This window comes from Apteryx mantelli, chromosome 17 (assembly GCF_036417845.1).
Source record: "Apteryx mantelli isolate bAptMan1 chromosome 17, bAptMan1.hap1, whole genome shotgun sequence".
Classification (NCBI taxonomy): domain Eukaryota; kingdom Metazoa; phylum Chordata; class Aves; order Apterygiformes; family Apterygidae; genus Apteryx; species Apteryx mantelli.
The window spans coordinates 9,955,238-9,968,762 of record NC_089994.1 but is presented as its reverse complement, the minus strand read 5'-3'; the positions used below and the strand labels follow the sequence as shown (position 1 = coordinate 9,968,762).

At 53.4% G+C, this 13,525-nt stretch overlaps 1 protein-coding gene across 3 annotated transcripts in view; it reads right to left on the bottom strand.

The window, feature by feature from the left end:
• Positions 1–383: 383 nt before the first annotated feature.
• Positions 384–13,525, bottom strand: part of SEPTIN5 (septin 5) — a 50,356-nt gene continuing 37,214 nt past the window's right edge. For 2 of the 3 annotated variants that reach the window (XM_067306832.1, XM_067306833.1), the window contains exons 2-11: positions 12,456–12,552; positions 11,423–11,509; positions 10,720–10,843; positions 10,414–10,548; positions 9,582–9,699; positions 9,197–9,298; positions 8,711–8,807; positions 6,913–7,048; positions 4,845–4,947; positions 385–4,222 (exon numbers count right to left, since the gene is read on the bottom strand). In XM_067306832.1, the coding sequence (XP_067162933.1) occupies positions 4,166–4,222; positions 4,845–4,947; positions 6,913–7,048; positions 8,711–8,807; positions 9,197–9,298; positions 9,582–9,699; positions 10,414–10,548; positions 10,720–10,843; positions 11,423–11,509; positions 12,456–12,465 (969 nt within the window). In that variant the 5' untranslated portion in view covers positions 12,466–12,552 and the 3' untranslated portion in view covers positions 385–4,165. Of the gene's footprint in view, positions 4,223–4,844; positions 4,948–6,912; positions 7,049–8,710; positions 8,808–9,196; positions 9,299–9,581; positions 9,700–10,413; positions 10,549–10,719; positions 10,844–11,422; positions 11,510–12,455; positions 12,553–13,525 lie in introns of all 3 variants that reach the window. The other variant, XM_013945533.2, reaches the window with a different exon arrangement.

The following is a 13,525-nucleotide window of genomic DNA, read 5'->3' as shown; positions in this document are numbered from 1 at the left end:
CTATTCACAGCCAGGTGTTCAGGCCAGGTGTGACATGGACCGAATCTACTAAACCCTGCCAGACCCATCCTGGCTCTGCATCATTTCTCATACAGCACAGGCACAGCAATACTCCTTTGGTTACTTACAAAGTGGATTTCCTGGGATTGGATCCTGCCCATCGCTAATTAGCCACCCCTCCTAGGTGAAGCTTAATGACAGAAGACCTTTAGGATCATCTTGTCTAGCCTCTGACATAAACACAGGTCCACGCAGGGAGTCCTGCCTGGAGCCTACTCCAATGGCACTGGTTAAAAGGATAAACAGAGTCAGTTTTCTTCTCTCCTGCCCAATAATGTATCACAGTCAATGGGACTGAAAAATCAAGCAGACAGAGGTTGTTTTTTTGAATGTATTTATTTCACTGATCAATTCAGGTAGTAAACATTATTAATAATAATAACAATAATCATTTAATAAAATGGATATGTTTTAAAAGGTTTCATTTTTCTTTGTTCACAATGACAAAATGTTCAAACAGAAATTTACAAAAAAATATATATATTATAACAATCCAACAGATGGACAGAAAACAAAGAGCCTAGGAACGGAGCAGAGGGATGAGGAAGTCGATGAGGAAGTCGCATGGCAGGAGCAAGCCAGCATTACAGCAGAGCTGGGTTTGTGGGGAGGGAGCAGGGAATGCTATCGCACAGCACACGGAATCGGACCCCCTCCTTCTCTGGGGAGAGGCATGCGGGGAGGCAGCAAGGACTGCACAGGCAGGACCGGCACAGCAGCGGCACACAACGAGTTCAGGCCACAGCTCCCTCCCCAGTCAGGCACAAGGTCTGAGACGTACCAACAACCCACAGCTACAGCCCCAAGAGCTCTGCCCAAGGAGTGGGACGCAGCTCCTGCAGTGACTCACTCAGCAGGGCAAAGCTTGGCAGAGGCGTGGGAATGTGCCTGTGGGTGCAGGGTTTGCGTATGAGATTGTGGAGGGTTGCGTGAAGGGAGGTGTTAAATTACCTTTCTATCCACACTCTTCTGCTTCTCTGGCTGCCAGAGCCAAATGGCCAAGCTACATTTGTTCAGCAGTCCCTTCTCCGCTTGTAGTGCAGCTCAGTTCAACAGTCCAAAGCATTCCTCCTTTAATAAATGCATGCCACCTTCCAAGCCAACGGCTGGATCTCTGGTGCCCCCGCAGAAGTCAGTCTCTAACCCTTTCCCAGCAGACCCCCAGCTCTGATGCTCTGGGAAAGGAACCTCCTATGTGGGGACATGAGTTTCAGCAGTATCACTCCCCTCTGTAGAAGCTCTTTCTCTAATGCCTCACTGGTATGCATTTTTCTCCAAGTGCAACCCAAACTGTCTTCGCCAGCTAATAACTGAAGACTTCAGCTCTCTGTAAAGAGTGGAGCTGCAACTATTTACTTGATTTAGGAGCCATATGCACTGAGCTGACGGAGATTTCCTCACCCAGAGGAACATAAACAGTTAACTACTCAGCAGTCCTGCCTGCCCATGACCCCAGCACCTTGCATTCTCAGCAGCACACAGCCCAGGATAAAGGCTGTATTCTCTCCTATGTCAATGCTAAAGAGTAAAGGTCTCCATCTTTTAGGCCTGAATCTGTTTGAAAGAGGAACATCTCTATCTGGACAGGGCTCATTTGCAATAGAACATCCTCCTCACAGGCAAGACTAACGTAAGAAAAGAGAGGGGACAGATACCGCAAGGTGTTTCCAGTTATGCTAGCATGAATAAAGCTGAGAACTCAGCAGTCCTCCTGCTTTGGGACAGCAGCAAACCTCCTCCAGAAAGCCTGGAGGAAGCTCTCACCTCAGGCTACTCTTTCTCAAGTACGCAGACTGCAGAAAGGCAGGCTGTATTTCCTCCTGAAGTATCTGGCCCTGCACGTTACTGAAGGCAGGCTGCACCCTTCCACTCCCCTGGACTGACACTGCCACTTACATGCCTGATACAGGGGAGAAGGAAAGAAAAAAATGTTGGCTAGGCAGAAGAGTTCCCCCACCCTGCTGAGCTTGTTCCCAATGCCCCTGCCCCACTTCTCACCTCTCTGAAGCAGCAAAAGGTCACTTAGAAGAGGTTTGCCTTGGACACTGTTCTTGCCCAGCTCTCACATTTCTGCCGAGGGGCTTCCACCCTCACTTTGTCCTTCAATGTTGCATCAGGGTCTCTCCTGCCTGTACGACCCATGTTCTGGCCAAGCAGAGGCTCTGTACAGTGAATAACTGGAACCAGCCAACCTACTCACCTCTGATCAGAAGATCACCTGATCACAAGGTCTGATCAGGACACTTAAAGCCTCATGGAGAGAAATCAGTGTGGTACTCAACCCAGACAAACGTAGCACCTAACAAAAGAATTTAGCACCTGGCTATTCCCAGCCAGAGAGATCTACTGGGGAGAGCCAGAGATGGAGGAGCTGAAACAAGGGGCAGAGGTGTGGACAGAGGAATGGGGCCAGGAGCCAGAGGAGCAGAAGGTCCCCATCCAGGGTGGTGCTCTCTGGAGTTGGAGGGAAGAGCCAAGTGCATCTCCCTCCAACAGCCCTGGACTCCCTGTGAGTGCAGCAGTGTTTCGAGTGAGTCTTGCGCTGTCAGACACATTGCACTCCTGGGCTCTCCTCTGGCTGGACTAGAAGTTAAAAATACTGCAGGAAGCAAGAGTGGGACAGAAGCTGCTGCCCAAAGAGTGCTCTTATCTCTGCCCAGCAGATCCGCTAGCCTTCCCAGCACTGAGACAGGAAGAGCTGGGGACCAGAGAGGGGGGAGAAGGGCTGAGTCCCAGGGGAAAGGGCAGGGGAGGAAGTACTGAGTCTGCTGGGCTGCGCTCAGCCCCGCGCAGTGGCATTCCTGCACCTGCCACGCTGACCCACGCCAGCTTCCCACAGCCCCACAGCCCATCTGCTGCCTCTTGCCCCCGCAAGGCAGCCTGCTGGGACAGGCGGCTCTCAGATCTCCGGCACAAACACCCCAAAACTGCCCCTTGCCCCAGGAGAACTGCAGAGCCAGCAATAGACTTGTGGGATTGCAAACCTGGGGACAGAGTACAGCTCTGAATTTGGGGTTGGGCTTTCAGCTCTGGGGTTTCTGTTCTTCCAAACTGGGCACAGCTAAGCACTCTGGCTGCCATGGTACTTTTCCAAGCAAACACTGGAGAAAAGTACAGCTGGAAGACCAGAGCCATGAGATACTCTCACCAGCCGCCACAGGGTCCTGGCCTTTCTGCGACGGTGCTTCCGCCAACCCCTCTGACCTGCTGCGGGAGGAGAACGTGGCTGGCAGGCTGGGAAGGGGCTGACTCCCATCATCTCCTCCTTGCAAGCAATCCTCAGCAGCTCATCCTCTCTGTCAGAAAGACCTAGCTGAGGGCAGTGGAAGTGCTTTCTTCTAACTGTCCTTGAGAGACTCTGTCCCCTGCCACTCAGTGCAAAGATCCTGGAGTTTGTTGATAGGAAAACCAAAACCAACCAACCAAAAAAAAAAAAAAAAACCCAGGCAGGGAACCACACAACTATCAGGAGCCCTCAGCAGGTCGGTGCACAGAGATACCCCCAGCCCCTGCTCTCTGGGCCAGAGCTGGCCCCAGGCTGAGAAGCCCGGGCAGCGCAGGTCGAACTCACGGGAGGGAACGTCTGCCTTTATGATGCCTGTGCTGGCCCCAGACGAAGGGAGGGAGAGGGGGGCACAGCACCTCAGTTGGGAGTAAACATTTACGTGCATTGACACAGATAATCTTCAAGTTCGTACATCAGAGAAACCAGGACTTTAAATACCAGAGCATTCCCAAACAAGAAATTAGTACATGGGAAAGGGGGGTCTTTCTCTTTTCTTTCTTTTCTTTTTTAGGATGCCTTAGATGCTTCCCAGGCTATTTTCTTTAAAAAAAAGGAAAAAGAAAAAAAAAGAAAAAGAAAAGAAAGAGTAATAATTAAAAAAAAAAGAAATACACATCAGTAAACTGTTAAGTGAACAGCCTCCTCCACAATCTGGCTGACTGCAAAGCCAGCATTGCTGCTAATAAATTAGAGGGTGCGGGTGCGGCTCTTGCCCACAAGTCTCTACACAACAGGGAACCTCTTTTTAAACGTCCACAGCTCAAGCCAGGCTTCAGACGGTCACCGGGTGATTCCCTTTGCCCTCCGAACACCTGCCTTTCACTGATCCTGCATCTGCTGCTGCATCTTCTGCAGCATCTCTTGCATCCGCCGCAACTGCATGAGACAAAAAAGAGACAGTCAAAGGAGGGATCTGCAGTGGCAGGGTGCCAGCGATCTGCAGAAGGGGCAGGGATCTCGTGGAAAGGGTTTCTGGCTCCCCTCCTGCCCATGGAAACACCCATCCTTCCCCTACCACTGCTCCAAGTGATCCAGAACCAGAGCAGGCAGGTGAGAAGCTGCTGTTAGGTCTGGCAGGACAGTGGGCAGAGAGCAATGAGCCCTTGCTGGGCTGGGTAAAGCCGGAGGGGCTGGCTCCCAGGCTATCCATCACTACTCTGACAGCCAAGCACTTCCCACCACAGTGGCTGGCCAGGACAGAAGACATTTGCCCTGGACAGTGCTGATCAGATACTGTAAGGGGTGCTGGGGTGACTGTGTAGTCCTTTGGGGGAGACAAAGGGATCTCTCAGAGAGGCTACAACGCCCAGGGTGGAACATGGTTAAGGTCCCCCTGGCAGAGGACACAGTGTTCACATCCCATCCTCCCCATCAGCAGCCGGCGATGATGGGAGACAGAACTGGGAAGCCCCGGAACAGCCTCTGCGGGGCAACCCGGGAGAAACTCCTCAGATTCCAGCTCTAACACCAAGGAGGTCCAAGCAGAAATGGGTCTCACCTCCTCATCCTTCATTTTGATCAGCTTCTCCGTCTCAGTGTCAGGTGTTGGGAGAGGCAGGATAGGAATCGGGCTCTCTATCCTGTTGTCCTGAGTCAGCTTGCTAGGGAGATGGAGAGAGGGGAGGAACACAGTCAGCTGTGGTTCAGGCTGGCTGCCTGGGGAGTCAACACCCAGCGGCAGCCAGTCGCCGACCTGCCAGCAATGTGGCAACACACACGTGGCCAGGCAGAGGGGCGCTGGGGCAATCTAGCACAGCGGTGTGGGATGCACTCGGATGCAAACCAAGACCACTGTTGATAAAGGTTTTCAAAACAGAAGCCTGTGGGTAGCCAGCATTGACAAAACCCTAAAATAGGCTTACAGACCACTGAGAGCAAAAACAGACAGAAAAGGGCTGGTATTTCTGACCACCTTATGTGACAACACTGGCAAGCTTACTAGAGACATCTATAGCTGATTCCTCTGGTCTCCTTTTGCCCACCTTTGTGAATGCATGTGCCTTCTAGTGTGCATCGCTACACATATATACAGCATCAGCATGAACTATCAGCATCTCTAAGGCACTGCATACTCACCACAGCCCTTTTTTCAGAAAGATAAAACCAGGGAAGCAGTTTAACCACTGCAAGACTGATAGCAAAGCCTGGTCCCTATATTCAAGAGGCAGGAGATATGAGACAACAGGCATAGCATAGCACAGTATTCCCCCAAGAGCTGGGGTGTGCAGAGCACAGAGGAAGGAGATTGCTTCCTCCCCAAAGGTGGACAAGCAAAGGCAAGGACGAGGTGGCAGAGGCTAGCTGGACAGGGAGGCCTGAGCTGGAATTGGGAATTTAAGGTGCCACTTGCGGGCTTTCACCACTTGGAGTCACCATTGGCTCATTACTGAGGCAATTCCAGCCCTGGAGCTTGGGATCTCCTCCCAGAAAAATCTCTCCAGAGATGGACCTTTATCCCAGTGCTAGAAATGGCCACGCTCTGGTTCTCTGAGACTTCACTGGCAGGGAACTAGCCACAGCATGAGAAATGGTAGCAAACTTTCAAGCATTTCTTTAGCTGAGCAATTGCTTCTTTGTTGCTCTCTTCTTTTAATAGACACGCATCCTATCCAAATAGTGACTGTGACGCTTCTCATAGCTCTCTAGCGTTTCACACAGTTATTCTGGGACTCTTCATTCTCACTGCTGAAAAAGACAGACTCATCTGTTTTGCAGAAGTACTTAGATATGTTGCGTGTGAACTAAGCCTGTCACCCTGCACATTTACACACACACGGGACTGTTCCTCAGTGAAGTGCTGCCTTTTCTGCTCTGCAACGTGGCAGCAGTTACCCAGCCAGTTCAGGCAGGAAGTGAAGGAGATGGTTTACAACAGAGGAGCCAAGAGCTACTTAAATCTAAAGTCTGTCACTAATGTTTCTATCGTAGAAGGGAGAAGGAAAAAAGGAGGTGGCTTTGAAATGAAAAGCCTGCAAATGTTCTCTCCTATTTTCTGATCATTGTGATTAAAACCACAGAGAATCAAACGCAACAGCAAGACAAGGCAGAGAAATCTTTGGAGATGTGTTAAGGCTCAGTAACTGTTAATTGCTTGGGCTCTGTTGTCTGAGCAACCGCAGCATCCCAAGGGTGATGCTGTCATTTAGGCAGAGCTGTAGCTGGTGAGGGGACATGACAGAACGCCTTCCTCTTTTGGCAATGCACACAGCTATCACCCATCAGAGAGATGGTTTATTCCCTGTTTCATCAAACTGGTTTCCTAGCATCCAATGCTAGGAAAAGCTCCTCAGACAGACCTTTTATCTCCAGGCCTATTTTCTAAGGTCTGTGTGTGGGATCCTTGGAAAGGAAAACGGATTCTCAGAAGCATCCCTGCAGTGGGCTCAGGCTGCAGAGATACGCTTAGATTTGCTATTTTATTTCCCAATTCAATTTTCCAGGGTGCAGACCAGCATGTCCCCAGCAGACCCACAGCTTCCTGACTGATGAGCCATTTTGAGAGCAGCCCCATCTCCACCGAAAGCGAGACATCCCTGCCATCCCTGGGAGAAGCAGTGGGGACCCACCTGGTCATCTGCTGGATGCACTGAGCTCGGTAGTTCTCATAGTGGACATCACAAGTGACGTCCTTCAGGTCATGCATGTGTGTCCGGATCAGCATGTTCCTCAGCTTCACAAAGTCGCAGTGCGCCTGGTTTTCCACTGCAGAAGCAACAACAGGAAAGTGCTTGGATTTTGCACCTCACCAGCCCTGTCCAGGGAGCCCAGAGCCCCTGACCACCTCCCAGCACTCAGCCCAGGCTGAAACGCCTTCCAGCTCCCCACCCTTCACCCACACACTCCTTCCAGGTGCCTGGGGCTCTCCCTCCTGGCCCCAGCACAGGCCTTGCTGATGCTCCACAAGAGGCTGCACTTGTCGACCTTGAGGCAGGCTGCCGAGATCACTGTGTTCCCAGGACTTTTTCTGGGTAAGAGAATTAATTAAGCACATATAGAAGAGCCCTGAGTGAGGACGCTGCTCCCAAGTACACAGGATGCAACTGTTATAACCACAGTGACTGCAGCAAGCATTGGAGACAAATGGCTCATCTCCTCAGAATTTAGGACCAACTGAATGGCACCTGTAGGGAGGACAGTTTTCCCCGTGGGCTTGCACCATCCCCAAAGGAGCAAAGCCACGAGCAGGCAACGGTCTGGAGAGCTGAAACAGCCGCTGTTACCCCTGGGAGCCAGGTCCCAGGCAGCGCTGCAGGACTCTCCAGGGAAGCGTTGTGCTCGGTAGCTGTGTACTCGCCATGGTGATGGGGAGCTCTCTACCGAGACGGTCAGCCCCCGGGACGCCTGGGCTCCGGTCCCGCTTGCCTCCTTTGCTGCTCCCTATTTACCTCTGCAGGGCTGGGGGAAGCAGGCTGTATCAGGCCCACGGTTTCTCAAAGCTGAGCTCGGTGCCAAACACCAGCACCCCGACAGGCACTGCCCTCTCTGGGGCCAGCCTGAGAGCGCAGCCAGCAGCTGGGCAGCCCAAGCAGCCAGCAGCAGCCCGCGGGTGCACATACAGGCTTTTGTGACTTTAAAGCAATGCACCAGCAGGCCAGCATGGGTGGGAGTCAGCAACAGCAGCAAAAGCCATTTCAGGGTCATTCTGCCCAGGGGCTTTAAGAAATTTCACCATTTAGACAGGCAAAAAACTAGAGACAAACACATCGTGCATCAGCACAGCCTCCAGCCCTGCCCCTAGGACTCACTGCTGCTTGGAGGGAACTTCACAGCCTCAGCGCTGGGAGCAGCTCCAGCCCCACGGCAGTGGCACCAGAGTCAGGCTGTAGCAAACACACCTGCCAGGACAAGGGGTGATCTCTGCGCCAGCCTCCCAGCATCCGCCCAGCTCTGTCCTGTGCGGCCAAGCCCAGCGCACACAACAGCGGCAGCAGAGAAGGAGGGAGTGTGGGAGCGTTTACAGCTAAGGGCAATGGCTTCTCCCCAGAAACTAAACCGGCAGTGCCCAGCTGCTCCCCTTAACAAGAGGCCACGTCCTAATGCATTAAAGCCCAGAGCTTCCTCCGTTCAGACTGGAGCTTCTCTTCTTCACTCTGTTGTAGTCTCAGAGGCAGGGCGATTGCTACGTGCGGTTGCCAGAGGTCAGTAACAGGCCTCCATCTATCCCCTGTCACGTGCTCGGGGGCTGCAGAGCAGGGGGCTTTGCTGGGCCAGGTGGCAGAGATGGCCCGGCCCGGAGCAGGGCTGCGCAGCCACGGCTGTGCAGCGCTACGTTCTCCCCCGCAGCCCCCTTTGTACGTGCCCACCTCCGTCCTCCCCTGCCTGCCTGCCTCCCGCTCGCGGTCGGCTCCCAGGCACCGCGCTTACCTTCCACGATGCCCCAGGGGTACAGCCGTCCACGGACTCTCTGGCCTTTCGCCTCCACCACTGTGTTACTGCCAATGACAGCAAAGGGAGCGCTCTCCTGGAACGAGAGGCATTGCTGAGCCCAGCTCAGCCCGGTGCTGCCCACAGGTCCCCCCTCTGCAGGCTGAGCTCAGGCAGACTAGAACAGGAGGAGGAAGGCGCTGGTGGGAAAGACACAGGGACACCCACGCGTGCCCCACAGCTCAGGACACTGCAACATGGACACAGAGAAAAGCCTACAGGCACTGGGATCTGCAGGCAGTCTGATTCCCAGCCTGACCTTCTCAGCTGTCCTGAAGGAAGCTGTCTCTCTGCAGGTCTGCAGGGTATCAGCCGCACAGGCCTTCGGCAAACATAGGGCACACACAGGGCAGCTCTGGCTCCATCCAGGCCAGACAACACACCCGCGAGCCAGACCTCCAGTACGCTGCTGAGCAGGTTCCTTACCTTCAGCTCTCTGTCTTGCTGTTTGAATTCCTCATCTTCATCAGAGTCGCACTCCGGAAACTGGTACACTTTAATGCCAAATTTGTCAATCTCTTCCCGGATCTGTGTCCATGCAAGGCAACAACAAGATGTAACATTGAACAATACAGAAATGCTGGGTTTATTCCCTGTTTGTGCTGCAGTGGGTTTGCTATAACCTACAGATGGGGAAGGGATTTGATGCTTCCTACAGAGCTGGCCTCCCTCCAAACACTGCTTGCTTTCTCACAGGTATCTCAGAGCACCAGTAAAATGAGATTTGCAGGTACTACACTGCTCCCCTCCCCGCTCTGCATGTCTCTGCTGCCACATCAGGGCATTCCCCCACAGAGAAAGAGCATCTCACCCTCTCTTTTAGCTTCCGGATCTCAGAGGGAATCAGGCAGTCGGCTTTGGCAATCAGGGGCACAATGTTGACCTTCTCATGCAGAGCCTTCATGAACTCGACATCCACAGGCCTCAGCCTGCAGCAGGGATGAGGAAGGACAGGGTTAGCAGGGACACATCGGGCAGCTCCCCCTCCAGCCTTTCCCACTTCACTTCCGGGCCCAGCAAGAAGGGCTGCAGACAGCACTGTCACAAGAACCTGGCAGAGCCCTCAGCTAGGGCCCTATCTTCAGGAAAGCTGTCTCAGGTTTTAGCTGCTGAAATGCCTCACGCAGATACAGGCCGGGTACTCACTCCTTTGCAGGCCAAATGTTGCAGCTGCAGCCGGGGGCCCCCCCCGGATGCCCCGTGCTGCAGGCAGCCAGCACGGCCGGCTCCCCCGGCACCCTGAGGCCAGGCCCCTGGCGCTGCTCCCAGCTATGCTGGGATGCAAACCAGCGAGGCCTGGCAGAAGCTGAAGGTAGCTTAAAACTCCCTTCCCCTACCCACCAGTCAGGCTTAAGCAGATAGAAAGACACAAGTCTGTGTGGCTTTTTTTTCTCTTGAATTCCAAAACAGGTGGCAGGCCTGAGGGAGATCAGTCCTTCCTGATCACAAGGGCAGCGGCTGTCACGTCCGCGAGGGGGAGGGAGGTTGTGTGATGCTTGGCTGACGAGTGCAGCCAGCCACTTCTTCACCTGTGCCAACAGCCCTGCCAATATACAGCCACTACTGGGCAATCTTGAGGCATGAGCCCCTTGCCCCAGGACAGAGTCGTACCCAGCCCCCAGCCCTGGCGTGGGGGCTCTCACCCATGCCCGAAGGGTGAGATGAAGTAGAGGCAACAATGCACTCGGTTGTCCTGGATGTTCTTCCGGTTCAGGCCGCTCTCATCTCGGAAATACTGTTCAAACTGCTGGTCGATGTAGTCAGTGATGGGCTTCCAGCTGGGGATGGCAATTCAGACCAAAACCAAACCATGTGTTTAACGGAACACTGTCTCCAAGGGACTATGAGACAGCAGCATCCCCTTCCCACTGCCAGACCCCCTCCCTGTGAAGCACCCACAGAAAACAGACATGGCCAAAGACAAAGAGGAAGAACAGTGGCCTGCTCACCACTCGGTGTTGTTAACAGCATCTCCAAAGCCTGGTGTGTCCACTATGGTCAACTTCAGCTTGACACCCTTCTCCTCAATGTCCACTGTGTGCTTGACGATTTCCACTGTCTGGTTGATTCTCTCTTTGAACAGGAATACATGAATTAAAGCGAGCCAGTAATGCCGGGGAACCCCACTCACACCCATGACAATGCCAGTTCCCTCATTATCACTGAGCGCAGGAGAGAAACATGGGTTTCAAAAAGCTCTGACCCATCCTGTAAGGAGCCTCAAGTGAGTGGTAACGAGGGAGGCCAGCAACAAGCAGACAGACCTCCGAGAAGATGCACAAACCTCCAAAATACACTTAGCCCAGCTGTTCTGGAGACTGAATATTTCTCTCAGTCATTTGGGAAGGGGAATCCCTACATCATTCCAGCACCTCAGAACCAAAAGACAAATCTCAGCATCTCAACCCAAAAGGCCTCTGCAGCCCCATCTTTCCTTCATAAGACAGAAGGATCCCAACAGCTTAGGATACGGAACCCCTATTGCTCAAATGCTAGTGCCTCTGTGGCCAGCAAAGGAGACCAGAGCAGTAAACAACAGGGCTGGGACCCAGCCAACCCTGCAGCTGCTGCCGAAGCAAGGAACCAAAAAAGCACTGGTCATTAGGACAGCCTAGAGCTGTGGCTACAAGAACCCGTTTTGCCCCAACTTACCCTCTGCGTTGAGGAGCTTTCTGTCTTTGTAGAGATCCGTCAGGAACAGGCTATTCACAAGGGTGGATTTGCCCAGACCCGACTCTCCTAATTGACAGATCACAGAGGGGAGGAGGGAAAGCAAGCAACATGACCCACTAATTGACTTACAAAAGAAACTCTGAGCAAGCCTTTGAATCCTGAGCCAGAGTGAGAGAGATGAGCTGTCAGGAGCTGTTTATGGCCGTTACATTTTTCCAGCAGTGGGAGGACTTCTGCTGCAAGATATCTCAATCCTTGTACAAATGTGATCTCCCAGCTCTTCCACCTCCTCTCTCCCTTCCCTTTATCACAGTCCCTGGATGACCTTGCCTCCACCGCCCAGACCAGCCATTCTGCTGGAGGAGTAGCTACATGCAATGCTCGAGGAGACTATGGGTGGGCAAGGAGGGCCCACTCCTCTGGGGTAAGTGCGTGACTGTGACGCAAGTTGGGGGCTAAAGCAAGGTCTGAGCAGACTGGTAGAGAACACAGCAGGGGAAGGATCTGGATGCTAAGAGAGTGTCTTTGGGAAGCCAGGAGAGCTGGTCCCCTCTCTGCACTCACTGTCTGTCCCAGCCATCTCCATCCATGGTTGTAGAGTCTTTAGGGTGCCTGGGGACACACCACAGTTAAGATGAGGGCAAACTGAGGGGCCAGGGTTAAACACAGAGGGTGAAATCCCAGCTCCATGGAATCACAGCCAGAGGACAGCAATGTCGCAGGCACTATGGTTTCTCTCTTAGAATTGGCAGCCTCCTATCCAGGGAAGGGCTTGGAAAAAGCCAGGCCAGGATACCTCCAGGGCCAGGCATCAGCTTAGAGCTCAGTCAGCTACTACTTCTTCCTCCAGCCATCTCTCTGGTTTCAGCGGGCTCTTGGGAAATCAGGTGTTTTGCTACTGGAGTACTACTGGTGGCTGGGTCGGGCTTTGGAAAACTGACAGTGTCCTCCCAACTCAAGCCCAACAGCTACTGGGGCAACCGTGCTCACAGGAACTGCCGGGCAGTCTCACCTGCAACCATCAGGGTGAAGTCGAAACCCTTCTTCACAGATTTCCGGTGGACCTGGTTAGGAAGAGTGGCAAAGCCCACGTACTGCTTCTCATGGTCCTGCAGGGCAGAGGCAGACAGCAGCAGGTCAGGGTGTGCCACCACTCCTGCTCCAGCCTCCCACAGCGATGGGGAGTTAGGGGGGACCAAGGACTCGAGCCCCTCGACGCAAAGCCAAGGGGCAGGAGGAGATCGATCCCCCCCCCCAGCAGCAGTGCATGGCAGGGCACATATGTCCTCTAGGCTCAGAGACTCCTGCTCTTCCCACAGGTGCCTAGTGGGCACGGAGGGCCACTTCCCTACAACCGCAGCCCTTCTCGGCTATTTTCCCCAGCAGACATGGCAATTCACTTTGGCAGCCTCCCAACACGAAGAGCACAAGGGAACGCACATCTCCCAGTCCCCACCGGAGAGCAGATCTGGGCCTGCTGCTGACATACAACTCTCCTAACTCTGCTTCTCCTGCAAAGCCACAGACTCACTTGAGAGTGGAGTCACCAAATGCCACCTATTCCCAAGTCCCAGAGCCATTTCTGCATCTCTCCCCGCGGGGGAGGGGTGTACGTTATATGACAGAGAGCTCTGTACAATTAGCTTCTCGGGGCTTGTGAGCTGTGTCTAGAGCAAGGCACGATGGCTCGGCTTCTGCTTGATCTGACAGAGGATCATTTCTTGCTGTGTCACAGCCACTCCTGGCTAAGAGTAAATCCTGAATAACCTGTACTATTATTTCAGAAGAGACGGAAGTCTAAGAAGTACCAGAAGTGGGGAGACATGAAGTACCCAGGACATTGGTGAGGGGATTTTGGTGTGGGTTTTTTGATTAGGAGAATGGCTCATGGAGCAGGACTTCTCCTCTAATGCTCACCACCAGTCCGTTCACATATCTGCTCTCAAGCGGAGACCTCCCCATGCAGGAATACCACTTCCAGCGCAGCATGGGCTTTGCATGCATCGCCCTAGCTAGATGCACACAACACGGCTCATCCAAGTTGCCTGTGTTACAAGCGGAGCAGTGCGCTGGGAGCCAGGC